The sequence below is a fragment of the Pongo pygmaeus genome, chromosome 2 (genome assembly GCF_028885625.2).
Source record: "Pongo pygmaeus isolate AG05252 chromosome 2, NHGRI_mPonPyg2-v2.0_pri, whole genome shotgun sequence".
In the NCBI taxonomy this organism is placed as follows: domain Eukaryota; kingdom Metazoa; phylum Chordata; class Mammalia; order Primates; family Hominidae; genus Pongo; species Pongo pygmaeus.
In genome coordinates, this window is record NC_085930.1 from 136,874,764 (window position 1) to 136,888,089 (window position 13,326).

General features: G+C 39.1%; 1 protein-coding gene across 6 annotated transcripts in view; it reads right to left on the minus strand.

Annotated features, from left to right (window-relative positions):
* Positions 1-13,326, minus strand: part of PLCL2 (phospholipase C like 2) — a 201,585-nt gene that overhangs the window by 15,502 nt on the left and 172,757 nt on the right. For 5 of the 6 annotated variants that reach the window (XR_010125759.1, XM_054480690.1, XM_054480691.2 and 2 more), the window contains one exon: positions 7,034-7,143. Coding sequence is in view for 5 of the 6 variants with exons in the window: in XM_054480690.1 (XP_054336665.1) it covers positions 7,034-7,143 (110 nt within the window). In the remaining variant the exon portion in view is untranslated. Of the gene's footprint in view, positions 1-3,344; positions 4,343-7,033; positions 7,144-13,326 lie in introns of those variants that run through there. The other variant, XM_063662163.1, reaches the window with a different exon arrangement.

Genomic DNA, 13,326 nt, shown 5'->3' on the forward strand with positions numbered 1-13,326 from the left:
CATGTCAAAAGCCAACATGAGCCAAAAGCTAAGTCTCTTGCACCAAATATTTATCCAAGTTGTTAATGCAAAGGAAAAGTTTGCGAAGGAAATTTAAAGTGCTATTCTACTGAACTCACGAATGATAAGAAAGCAAAACTGCCTTATTGCTGATATGCAGAAAGTTTGAGTGGTCTCAATAGGAGATCAAACCAGCCACAACATTCTCTTAAGCCAAAACCTAATCCAGAACAAGGCCCTAACTGTCTTCAATTCTATGAAGTCTAAGAGAGGTAAGAAAGTTGCAGAAGACAAGCTGGAGGCTAGCAGTGGTTGGGTCATAGGTTTAAGGAAATAAGCCATCTCCATCACATCAAAGTGCAATGCGAAGCAGCAAGTGCTGATGTAGAAGGTGCAGTGAGTTACCCAGAAGATTTAGCCAAGATCATTGATGAAGGTGGCTAAACTAAACAACAGATTTTCAGTGTAGATGAAACAGCCTTCTATTGAAAGAACATGCCATCTAGGGCTTTCATGGCTCAAAAGGAGAAGTCAATGCTTGGCTTCAAGGGTTCAAAGGACAGTTTGATATTCTTGTTAGGGAATAATGCAGCTGGTGGCTGTAAGTAGCAGCCGATGCTAATTGGCCATTCTGAAAATCCTAGGGCCCTTAAGTATTATGCTAAATTTACTCTGCCTGTGCTCTATAAATGGATCAATAAAGCCTAGATGAGAACATACGTGTTTACAGCATGGTTTCTTGAATATTTTAAGCCCACAGCTGGGACCTACTGCTCAGTAAAAAAGATTCCCTTCACAATATTACTGCATATCAACAATGTACCTGGTCATCCAAGCACTCTGATAGGGATGCACAAGGAGATTAATATTGCTTTCATGCCTGCTAATACAATATCCATTCTGCAGCCCATGGATCAAAGAGTAATTTTGACTTTCAAGTCTTATTATTTAAGAAATACATTTCGTAAGGCTATAGCTGCCATAGACAGTGATTCCTCTAATGAATCAGGGTAAAGTGAATTGAAGACCTTCTGGAAAGGATTCACCATTCTAAGATGCCATTAACAACATTCATGATTCATGGGAGAGGTCAGAATGTCAACATTAACAGGAGTCTGGAAGAAGCTGATTTTGGAGGAAGTTGATCCCAGCCCTCATGGTTGACTTGGACGGGTTCATGACGACAGTGGGGAAAGTAAATGCAGATGGGATGAAAATAGCTAGAGAACTAGAATTAGAAATAGAGCCTGAAGAGGTGACTAAATTGCTGCAATCTCATCATAAAACTGTAATGCATGAGGAGTTGCTTCTCATGAATGAGCAAAGAAAGTGGTTTCTTGAGATGGAATCTACTCCTGGTGAAGATGCTATGAACATTGCTGTAATTACAGCAAAGGAGTTAGAATATTACATACACTTAATTGATAAAGGAATGGCAGGGTTTGAGAAGACTAATTTTCAAAGAAGTTCTACTGTGGGTAAAATGCTACTGAACAGCATTGCATGCTACAGAGAAATCTGTGGTGAAAGAAAGAGTCCATCAGTGTAGCAAGCTCCATTGTCTTATTTTAAGAAATTGCCACAAGCCACCCTAGCCTTCAGCAACCACCACCCTAATCAGTCATCACCCATTAACATGGAGGTGAGACCCTCCACCAGCAAAAGGATTACAACTAACTGAGGGCTTAGATGATTATTAGCATTTTTTAGCAATGAAGTATTTTTAAATTAAGCTATGTACATTGGTTTTTAGACATAAATGCTACTGCACACTTAATTAACTACATTATAGTGTAAATATAACTTTTATATATACTGGGAAACCAAAAAAATCATGTGACTCACTTTATTGTGATATTTGCTTTATTGCCATGGTCTGGAACTGAACAAGCAGTCTCCAAGGTATGCCTGTATATACATTTGTCAAAACTCATAGGATTTTGTGCTCAAAATTGGTGAATTTTATTTTACAAACATTATGTCTCAAAGTTGACACACAAAAAAGAATGATGCTGACTATCTAATGGAGGGAGGTTTCAAAATTGGCTTCTAAATCAAAGAAGCAATTGGAGGCCTGTGGGAATGGATTACACCCTCTCCCTAGTTTGCAGCAGAAACCCTAGAACGGGACATTTTACAAACTCTGAGAAGAGAAGGCTGAGTCCAATATCATAAGAAGCCTGGCAATGACACCCACTGGCTTTAGCTCGTTTCCCTGCTATTCCTGTAGGATGCAGGAAAGCATGGGTGACTTCTCGGATTGATGGTGACAGTGAACCAATTTAAATACTGAACTTCAAGTGACATGGCAATTATAGTTTTAAGACCAAATATGAATACTTTTAACATGGACCATAAAAAAATAACAATATGCTCTATCTAGTAATATTAGAGAATGCTCATATTGTCATCTTTCTTTTTTTTTTTTGAGACAGAGTCTCGCTGTGTCACCCAGGCTGGAGTGCAGTGGCATGATTTTGGCTCACTGCAACCTCCGCCTCCTGGGTTCAAGCGATTTTCCTGCCTCAGCCTCCCAAGTAGCTGGGATTACAGGCACCTGCCACCACGCCCAGCTAATTTTTGTATTTTCAGTAGAGACGGGGTTTCGTCATGTTGGCCAGGCTGGTCTTGAACTCCTGACCTCAGGTGATCCACCCAGCTCTGCCTCCCAAAGTGCTGGGATTAAAGGCGTGAGCTACCATGCCCGGGCCATATTGTCATCTTTCATAGCAGGTCAACCAACAATACTTATAACTAAAACATGTAGCTTTAAAAATACCTGGCAAAATGACTTCTATTAACATTTTTCATAATCCCTTTTCTTAACCTCAAAGGGATCTTTTGGGAAATGGAAATAAATCTTTGTTATGGTAGAAATTGCTCACCAATTCATTTAGCATCTTTATGGTTAAATATAATGAAATTTAGTACTTAAAATTTTTTTAAAGAACAATTATATTAGAATTCTATCAGTCAGGCGCGATGGCTCACGCCTGTAATCCCAGCACTTTGGGAGGCTGAGGTGGGCAGATTACCTGAGGTCAGGAGTTTGAAACTAGCCTGGCCAAGATGGTGAAACCCTGTCTCCACTAAACATACAAAAATTAGCTGGGCATGGTGGCGCATGCATATAGTCCCAGCTATTTGGGAGGCTGAGGCAGGGGAATCACTTGAACCCAGGAGGCAGAGGTTGCAGTGAGCCGAGATTGTGCCACTGCACTCCAGCCTGGGTGACAGAGTAAGACTCCATCTCAAAAAAGAAAAAAAAAAAAAAAAGAATTATGTCTACTGACATAACTTATTTTATAATATCTGAGACATTAGCGCTTGTGAGATGTGCCAGTATTTTATGTAGCACTAAGAAATAAAAATCATTGCCAATTTAACCAGGATATAATGCAAAGATGCCATGGACTATAAGATATATGCTAATTTCAAAGATACCGAAAGTGTGAAAAAAAGTATGACTTAGAATCATTAAAATATATACTGATCCATCCAGACATATTCATATAGAAAGGTTCCTGGAATAAGGTCACCTATGTCTAATAATGGTTATTTCTCAGAGGGAGAATCTTGGGTCATTTAAAAACATTTTTCTATTTTAAAAAAGATAGATTTATAACAACAAATGAATGCTTTTTTATTCAAGAAAAAAAATGACTGGAAGTAAGTATGCCAAGATGTTAATAGTAGATAATTCTGGGTGTGGCAGTTATAGATGACTTTATTTCTTCTTTGTTCATTTCTGAATTTTAAAAGAACCTTCAAAATTAAAAAAAACGAAACTACGCAAGTAAAGATTCATAAAAACTGGGACAGATATCCTTCAATAAAACGACATTTTTAGTGGCAGGAACTCCTCTCAGGGTGATCAATGGTCCCAGTTTGCCCAGATTGTCCTGGTTTTAGCACTGAATGTCTTGCTTCTGGGATGGCTGGCCACCCTACCTCCTTATGGTTCAAACGACTATGGTGATGCATCAGGAAAGCTTTTGATTCTAGGACGACAATAATAAGGTTTTTTTTTTAGTGTGCCTCAGAATCCCCTAAGAAACTTGTTAAATAAGCAGATTCCTGGGTTCCAAGCCTGGAGATTCTGGTCTGGGAAGTCTGGGGTGAGGCTTAGGAGAGGGCATGTTTAAGCATCCCAGGTAATTCTCAAGCCTTGGCCTGTTTCAGAGCTCCTTCAGCAGTCTTCCTGGCTTCCTCCTTCATTTCCTCTTCTCTGCATTTCCGGGGTCATCTGAGACCCTCCCTAAGCATTTGTGCCACTGGGAGCCTCCTGCTGTGTGTTTACTGCTGGCCATCTGCCTGGAGCGCTGCCACCTCTCCTAGCTCACTGCAAAGAAAAAGTAATGGGAAGAACTCGACAGATCGCATGCCCTCCCGCCAGGAAAATACTGGTAGCTCAACTCAGACCTAAATTCACGTTCAAGATTCCCTGTCAGCACTCATTCTTCTAAAGAAAGTTTAAACCAGTGACATACAGGAATGAAAAAAGCCCCCCCATTCTACAGAAATGACACATGGATCTCTCCAATTCTTCCTCATCCCTCACTTACATTTTACCATCCTTAAACACCATCTGTAGCAAATATTACCCTGGAAATTAAAAAAAGACCTATTACCCCATCCTATACATTTACTTCCATATGAACATAAGTCTGAGGTGTTAATTCTCTCTCCTGGACACAATTCAAAAGAAAGTAGGTTTCTTCAGTGTATCTATTTGGTCCAATTACTTCTAAAATATGGCACACTGCTTTATGTCAGCTGTTTTTCATTAATATGTGCATCAGGCTCCCATTTTTGGTGGCTCTCAGCCCAGTGCTTCTCAAACTTTAATGTGTCTAAGAATCACCTGGGGATCTTGTAAAAATGCAGGTTCTGAATCAGCAGGACTAGGGTGGGACTTGAGATTCTGAATTTCTAACAAGTTCCCCCCTGAGGCCCAGGTTGCTGGTTCCCGGACCACACATGAGTAGCAAGGGTACTTGACAGGCCAAAGTTTGGTCCCTATGTCTATATTTGGCTCTAATAAAATTAAAGCAAAGTGAGCATTTGTTCCTACCACAGGGCTTAATCTGCTGTGCTATATTTTCCTGAGTTTACAGGAAATTTGTAATGTACCCCCCACCTCTGACCAGGAGTGAGTCAGCAAATTGTAAAGCCAAATCCCTTTTTGTTGTAAATTCTTATGTCTGCTGTTACTGATCTGCAAACAATCAGGGTTAAATTCTAAGCAAAATAGGTATATAAAAAAAGTACATATGTAAAAAGGGAAATGTCTGAAGAAGTCAAAAAAATGATCTTAATTATAAAAATAGGTAGAGGTTTAACGTGAGAAAAATGCAAATGGCGACTAGCTTTGGAAGATACCTTTTATTACATCAAATCTGAAAATTATTGTCAGCTCCAGGGATGGAGCTTTTAACTTGAGGGGGAATGAGGAAATTTAAAAAGGCAGCTGTGATAATGTCTTTATGGTCTTGAATCTGTTGGGGCTCAGAAAACAATACCCCAAAAGATGACACTTTGACATGCTGAACTAAAGAAGCAGGCTCACAGTTTCTCTGACCACCCCCACCACATATCTCTCAGTCCTCTCTCTCCCAAAGATGAGGCTGTTCAAGTTCCCTTATCTAACTAGAAACTGGACCCACCAAGGAGGAGCAGAAATGCCTCTGATCTCCTCTCTGAAATTTCATTAACCAGAGAAGATTAAAATTTACAGAAGAAGAGACTGAAAATTAAACACCACAACTACAGCACAGAAGAACTTCCTCCTAAACTATTTTTCCTTCTTAAGACCATTCAGTTCCCAAAGAGAATCATTTACTATCCCATTTCTGAGCACTGGGCCCATTAATTTCCCCTAAAATTCATTTACTACCCCTCAAAAATGGCCACATTTCCCCCATGTCCCTCCAATATGAAGAAGGGTTTGTAAGCATCAAGACCACACTGGGTTGTTAGGTAATCATCCTCCTGCCATTCCTCATGCTTCTGCACCTTAAATAAATATAATATGTAGGCCTTTTTATGCCTGCTAATCTGTCAATTGTCAGGTCGTTTTCAAGGCAGCTTCAGAGGGTGAAAGGGAAGCCTTCCTTTTTTCCCTACAAATTCAGCTGAGCATAAAGTTTGGAAGGCAAACACCAGAGAGTAATTTTACATTTATTAATTGTCCAAGACCTGGAATGAAATAACCTCTGTGTTATTATTATTTATGCTCTGTGAGTAACACTGAGAAGAACTATTGAGGTAAAGCTCAAAGAAGTTTTGAGGTACATACACAGCATTACTTTTAAAATTATGTCACATTACATATAAAATAGAAAATCAGCCTGAGAGAATGCACAGCAAAAGGCCAACAGTAATTGTCTCTCGATGATGGGATTGTGTTTACCTTTGATTATTGCTCTTTTGACATTTTTGACAATGAAAATATATTATTTTTATAACAAAAAATAAAAAGTTAATTTTTAAAAACTGTTATGCCAAAATAGATAAGCATAGAGATGGCATTTCCCTTCAAGAAATATTTCTTTCAATAGCAATTCGTTTACGTATTTCCTTTGATTATGCTCCATACAATTCTTTTCTATTTATTTCTGGGATCATATGAACATTATAGCTATAATTACACTTTAAAGTGTTAAATGAAATTTGGGTAACTAGAATCTTTAAATTCCCAATCATTCCTCTGTAATCAATAGTTTCTATTTTACATATAGCAACTGGCATTTATGAACTTTAAAATGTCTCAAGATAAAATGACAAAGTCCTTTGTCTATCAGGACTTACAATGTGCCAATCATAGAAGTTCCCCTGTTCTTCAACTGATCCACAATGTCAAATTGTTGTGCCTACAGACTCCAGGAGGGCAGAGTTCTTCACGTGATTTCTGCATCCATTCTACAATCTCAGTGGCTGACCACGTACAATGCAGGAAATGTTATACTAAGAGAGGGAAGCATGCTGAAAAAGACTGCAAAATCACCAGCATCAGAAACAACTCTGTAGATACCTTTAAGATGGTAATATTCCAGGTAAAGCTCTCCACTGCTTTTTGTAGTTTTCTTTCCTTCAAACCTTCCTTGGTGCCTATGCTGTGCAAGTGTTCATGGAATTCCATGGCTGAAAGAAATAAAAAAGACAAAGTATATTACCTCCCATCAAATCTGTGGTAATGAACTGGAAATATTTCTTTTTCTAGGTAAAGCTAAAATGATTCCAACCTCCAGTGGAATTTCATAAATGTGTCCATTTAAGAATGTAATAATGGGGACAAAACACTGAAAAATTATGGCAACAACAAGGCAGAAGGCATCTTCGAAGTCAGCAATTGTTCCTCATTGTTCTGAAGGGAAACAGGGCACCTATGATTATTGTTATTCTTATTTTAGAGAAGGGAAGCTCAGCAAGCTTCAGAGATGGGAGGCTACAAGGGAGCAGAAAGAAGGGCTGGGACGAACATCTGGACTTGGACTCTCAGAAGGCGGATTTAAGCTCCATTGAGGACACAGTGGCGACCAGGGCTAGAAAGAACACAAAGTAATGTATTTTCTGTCACAAAAAGGGTCAATCTGAGGTCAGAGACCAAGCCCACAGTACAAGGATGGGAGTGGAGAAAGACCCTGAACTCTAACTCTGCATTTATTCTATACCAGAATTTATATAATTAATAAATATTCCCTACTGCTGTTCAAAACAATTTCTGCAAGATCTGTAGATCCTCTAATTCAAATTTAGTTTACAGGGTTTTCACAAAAATTTAAAAATTTTATGCTTTTTTTCCATTAGGTGGAAAATCTTAATTCCTAATCACACCAATATAACTGCTAATAGTAAGACTGCTGAATCTAATTTAAACATTCTTAGCATTTTTTTTTTGTCCTTAAGAGTATATGTAATTGAGAATGTTCAGTGAAAAATATGATGTTCTAGGCTCAGCTGGAATAATTCTTTTCTCTCTGTGGTCATGTTATTGACAATGTACAATTAGGTCATGTGTTTCTTTTTTCTCATCTTACACGTGTGTGGTGGAGGGGAGTGCTTTTTTTGGATGTAATTTGTTTTATGGATTATATCAAAACGTTATGTAATTCCAAAATTAAACTACATATCGAGGTGAATTCAGATAAGTCTTGCCTCCTTTATGGTCTTCTCTACCTTGATCCTTCTTCCCCTTATATGTTCTTATTAGTTTTTTATTGTATTGTTTCTCTTTGCAAATATAATCAAATGTGTACGTATTATTCATAATCTTCCTTTCTTACATGAAAGTAGCATACTATGTACAGTGTCCTGCATGTTGGTTGTTTTCTTTCTTTTTCTCACACAATTGCATAGTGGAGTTCACTCCATGTCAGTGTACAGAGCTCTTCCTCACTCTTTTCTGTGACAGCTACAGAGACTCCAATGTGTAGATGAACTAGCATTTATTTAACCAGTCCCCTACTGAAGGACGTTGCATTGTTTAAAAACTTTTGCTATTACATATAATTTAGAACTGTTGTAAATTTTACAAGACATTTTGTACATTCTTTTGCACACTTTTACTCTTCAGTTGGGCATTCCAACTTCTAATTCCCTTTCTATACAACACCATTTCGAAGCAACTCTTTATATGGTGATTGACAACAACTTTATTTCTTAGTGTCTTTAAATATCAAGCAAAAGCTGACACACATATAATAAACACAATAAATGGCCAATTTAGGCTTTTTACTTCTGTGTTTCTTTTTCCTACCTAACCAGGAGCTGTGGTCCTACTTCCTGTTATGCTAATAACGTATGGGAGCCTCACTGGTTTTGGGAAAGAACAGTAACTAGTAAGATCCATTCCACTCTCCAGGGAGCTAACGCATGGACCACTCCCCTTTTCTCCAACTTTTCTTTTGCTAATGATGGTACCTGAGAACATCCCAACTTGGTTAACTGAATAAGCCCCCTCCACCCCAATGCCACACACACACTATCCCCACTCTTCACATCCGGGAGACTCCCTGAAGCATGCTGCATGACTCAGATCCACCCGTTGGGGTCCTAATGATAAGACTGATGTGCTTGGCTTTTCTAAGTTTTAATATTGGACTTTAGCAAGAGTTCTGGATTTCCAAACAGGAATAATTAATACTCATTATGTTTCTGGCAGTCAGGAGGTACCATATTCTCATAAGTATCACTGAGGCTTGAAGAATGGAATCCATGACTGGAATTGTAGGAAAGGGAAGAGACACAAGAGTGGGAGGGAGGGGGTAGGTAGCTCTCTACAAACAAGAAATATGACTCCATGGACTGCAAGATGAACGGGAAAAGAAACTGGGAGGAAAAATGCAAGTGATGTTAACTAACGCAGGACCACATATTACAACTGCTTGACCAGATGTGGGCTCTTTGCAATGATTTTTTATGGCATTTCAAAACTGGCACAAGGTGTAACAATAATAGTGGGGGATTTTTCTAACATCAAGGTATCTGCATGGAAGCCTCATTCTGCTAGGGGCAGACTGTTTATGGTGCCTTGCTGAACATTTGATCACCTGTAAGGTAATGAGGCAATGACAGGAACTGGTATACTGGGCTTAATTCCAACTCACATAATGTAGTATGGAACAGCAGAAGAAGGGAATGCTGAGCTTAGACAAACAGTTACCCTAGGTCTTAAGAAAACAGTTTTCAGAAACTTCAGAAAGTATGAGCCTAGGGCCAGAGGCTGTTACAGAACAGGCTGCCTTGAGAAGGATTGGGGACTTGAAGATGAAACAGAGTTGAAAGGATAAAAAATGATATAGATAAGGAAGAAATGGGGAAACATTTAAAGAAACAAGTGTAGCTGCATACATGGCTGCTATCTAAAAAGCTCATATTTTACAAGTCTATTAAATAAATGAGACAAGACCATTCCCCCTTATCTTACTCCTCTTAAAATACCTCTAGCCCAATAAAAGTTCACAGGGACATGCAAAAATGTTTTATTAGTGAAGCTCTTTTAAAAAACAGGCAAAAAGGTGACAAATTGAACACTGGAAATACTAAATTAAAAATAAAAAACTCAGAATCCAAAAAAGTGACTGAGACTATCAATCCCATTGTCATTTATTTAATTATTTGATTTGCTGCATAACACATCTGTTTCTTTTAAACATGTCTTTTTTTTTTTTTTTTTTTTTTTTTTTTTTTGAGACAGAGTCTCAGTCTGTTGCCCAGGTGAGGGTGCAGTGGTGTGATCTCGGCTCACTGCAACCTCTGCCTCCTGGGTTCAAGCAATTCTCCTGCCTCAGCCTCCCAAGTAGCTGGGATTACAGGCACGCGCCACCACATGTGGCTAATTTTTGTATTTTTAGTACAGATGGGGTTTCACCATGTTGGTCAGGCTGGTCGTTTAAACATTTCTGTGTTATTAACTTAGAAATGACTGATCCACCAGAAATGACAAAATCCGCCAGAGTGGATTTTGCTAATCAACTAATTTGAAGCATATATTGATTTTATTTTTTTAAGAAAAGGGTTCTCACCTTGACCTTTCACTGTCTCCCTGTGACATTCGAGGGCCAGGACAAGGACGAAAGATACACAACCAAGGGAATCACAAGGCAACTTGCCAGGCACTTCACATACGCTATATAAGAAATGCAGACAGAGGCTACAGCACTTTCCTAAGGAAGTGGTGAAGAAGGATTTTAATCTTGGTTTGTCTGATATAATCATATGTGTAAAATAATTATTCTGTGGGCAGAACATTGTAAGGGCTATTGCATAGGTACCAGTTATAAGGGAAGCGAGAGAGAGAGAGAGAGAATGAGATTATACATTTGAACTGGATCAGTCTGTTTATATAAAACAAAATAAATCCATTAAGATATCTAAGATGCAAATTGCAGTATTCTCTTGGAACTAAATTACTAGGAAATCTACTCCTAGCATGTCACAGGAGGTCTTCAGAGTTCTTTACAACAGCAACGGTGTATAAAGAACTTCTCTGGGTTAGAAGTTAAGTAACCACCTCATTTTTCAAATTATTTTCAGCAAAGAAACATTAGCCCAATGAAAAAGTCCTTCTCTTACTAAAAAGCTGAAGAGTAGCATCTCTTCTCCTTCTGTAAGTCATACTATTCTGTCTAAAGACTAGATAGAGTGAATTTTAAAGTAGCTGGCGAAAATCAGGTAAGAAGTAAGAAGCTTAAGGACTAAGTCACACTCCCTCTCCACTCCCCCAAGAAGTCAAGCTGGTTTTGTTTTAAAACTCCTTGCACTTTAATTACAGGAAGAGAAGAGATGTGGGACTCCCACTATGCGGATGTGAATGGAGCATGACCCAGTGTTGGGAAGAGCTGTGGGTGGGCAAGCAGCTGTGTGAACCTGTGACTGCAGTTGAACAGGCAAAAGTGGAGACTGTTACAGTAATCCAGATAATTTAAAGAGCATGTGAGGAGGGTCTGGGGGAACTTGTCAGAGAATGGTGGGGACAGGCAGCACAGAGAAGTCACATGGAGACTAGAGAGTGCATCTCAAACCTCAACAAGTAACAGAATCACTGGAGGTGTGTGTTTAAAGTGCAGGCTCCTGTGTTTCCCTGGAGGTTCTGATTCAGGAGGTCTGTGGTGGGCCCAGCCACAGACATTTCCAGATTTCCGTGCAAGAGGACTCAGGATCATTTTGAAGAAAATCCGATTAGGAAGATGGGGAGATGGAACTGAGAGATGCAAAGTCCATGTTCAGCAGGTATCAGAGGGTCATTATTAGAGGGGTATTTCAGAAAATCTAAGAACTATAAGACTGTCTATCCTAAAAAAATGAAGGAAGGAGGAAATGAAGAAAGAAGGAAAGAAGGGAGGAAGGGAGGAAGGGAGGGAGGCAGGGAGGAAGGGAGGGAGGGAGAAAGGGAGGGAGGCAGGGAGGGAGGGAGGGAGGAAGGGAGGAAGGGAGGCAGGAAGGGAGGGAGGAAGGGAGGGAGGAAGAAAGGGAGGGAGGGAGGGAGGGAGGGAGGAAGGGAGGAAGGGAGGGAAAGACACAAGTGTTTTTCGTTGATGAATTATAGGTAAGAAAAACCTACATACTTAATAAAAATAATTGGAATTTTATTGATCCTGAGAAAATTTCTTTTGTGATGATCATCTGCATATTTAGAAGGTCATATTTAGAAATTTTTAAATTGTGGATTTAAGCCAAAAGAGTCCTAATATTCTTACAGAGTGTGGCTCTTAGCTTATGTGGCCAGAGCATTGCCTGCTGGACCTATGGAAAGCCACCAGGCAGACACTGGGGAGAATAAACAGGAAGGCAGATTCAGGACGGTGTCAAGGTTGCTGCCGCTGCCGCTGCTTAGGGATAGTGACAAGAATTCCCACTGTGAAAACAATCTTCAGGTTCAGAAATAGAAACCAGGCCAATAATAATGACGGAATAAGAAGTAGGATTTTTTTTTCTTTCAAAAACAAGTTCCATTCCCTGCATGTTTCCAATATCTTCCAAATACTATACGAACACATTTGCATCCTAAATTTGTATATTTTAGAGCCAAGTATAGTTGTTCACATTATCTTGAAGTTAATTGTTTAACAAAATAATTGTATTTTTTCTATTAGCCAATGACCCATATACCAGTCTAATTTAAACTAAATGGTACTATAAAAGTCTCAAATAAAGTATGGCTTCATCCATGTTTTCTTTAAAGGTGAAACGTAACATTTTGGGGCAGCTATTAAAGACAGAGGGGAAGGAACCAGGATTCCTTGATTCTACAACCATGTTGCCACCCAAGTAAGACAAGAGGTAACAGTTAATTCTAGCCAAAGTAATGGAAAAAACTTCATTTGAAAACCAACACTAAGTAGGTAAACAGTCCTTTGGAAGTGTGACACAATTGCTATGTGCTATATATTTCACGGTCAGAATATACAGTGTGTTTAAAGACATCTAAGTTTGAAGGCTGTGAGCATATTACATGAATCCAATAAAACATGCAAGAATACCAATTAATGCTTAGGGGTGAATTATGTTCAGAGATCAGCAAATGATCAGTGTCTCATACACAGACCTGGCTGGCCTGGTGTGGCTGCTCTTTCAACAAAATGATTGTCTTTGAGCCTCAGTTGCTCTGTTCCAAAGAACCAACCATTAGGTTCCTTTGACTCCATGAGCCCAAGTTTCTGTTCCTAGGGAAAAGCAGTGGGTTATTTTTCTTCTGGAATGTTAACCATGAGGAAACCTGGCGCAATTTCTTTGTGATAATGAACTTGAGAACTAAGGGTATAAATAGTAGGTCATCAAGCAGCAGAGAAAGGACACATGGAAAATCCTTAGGTGATGTCAACG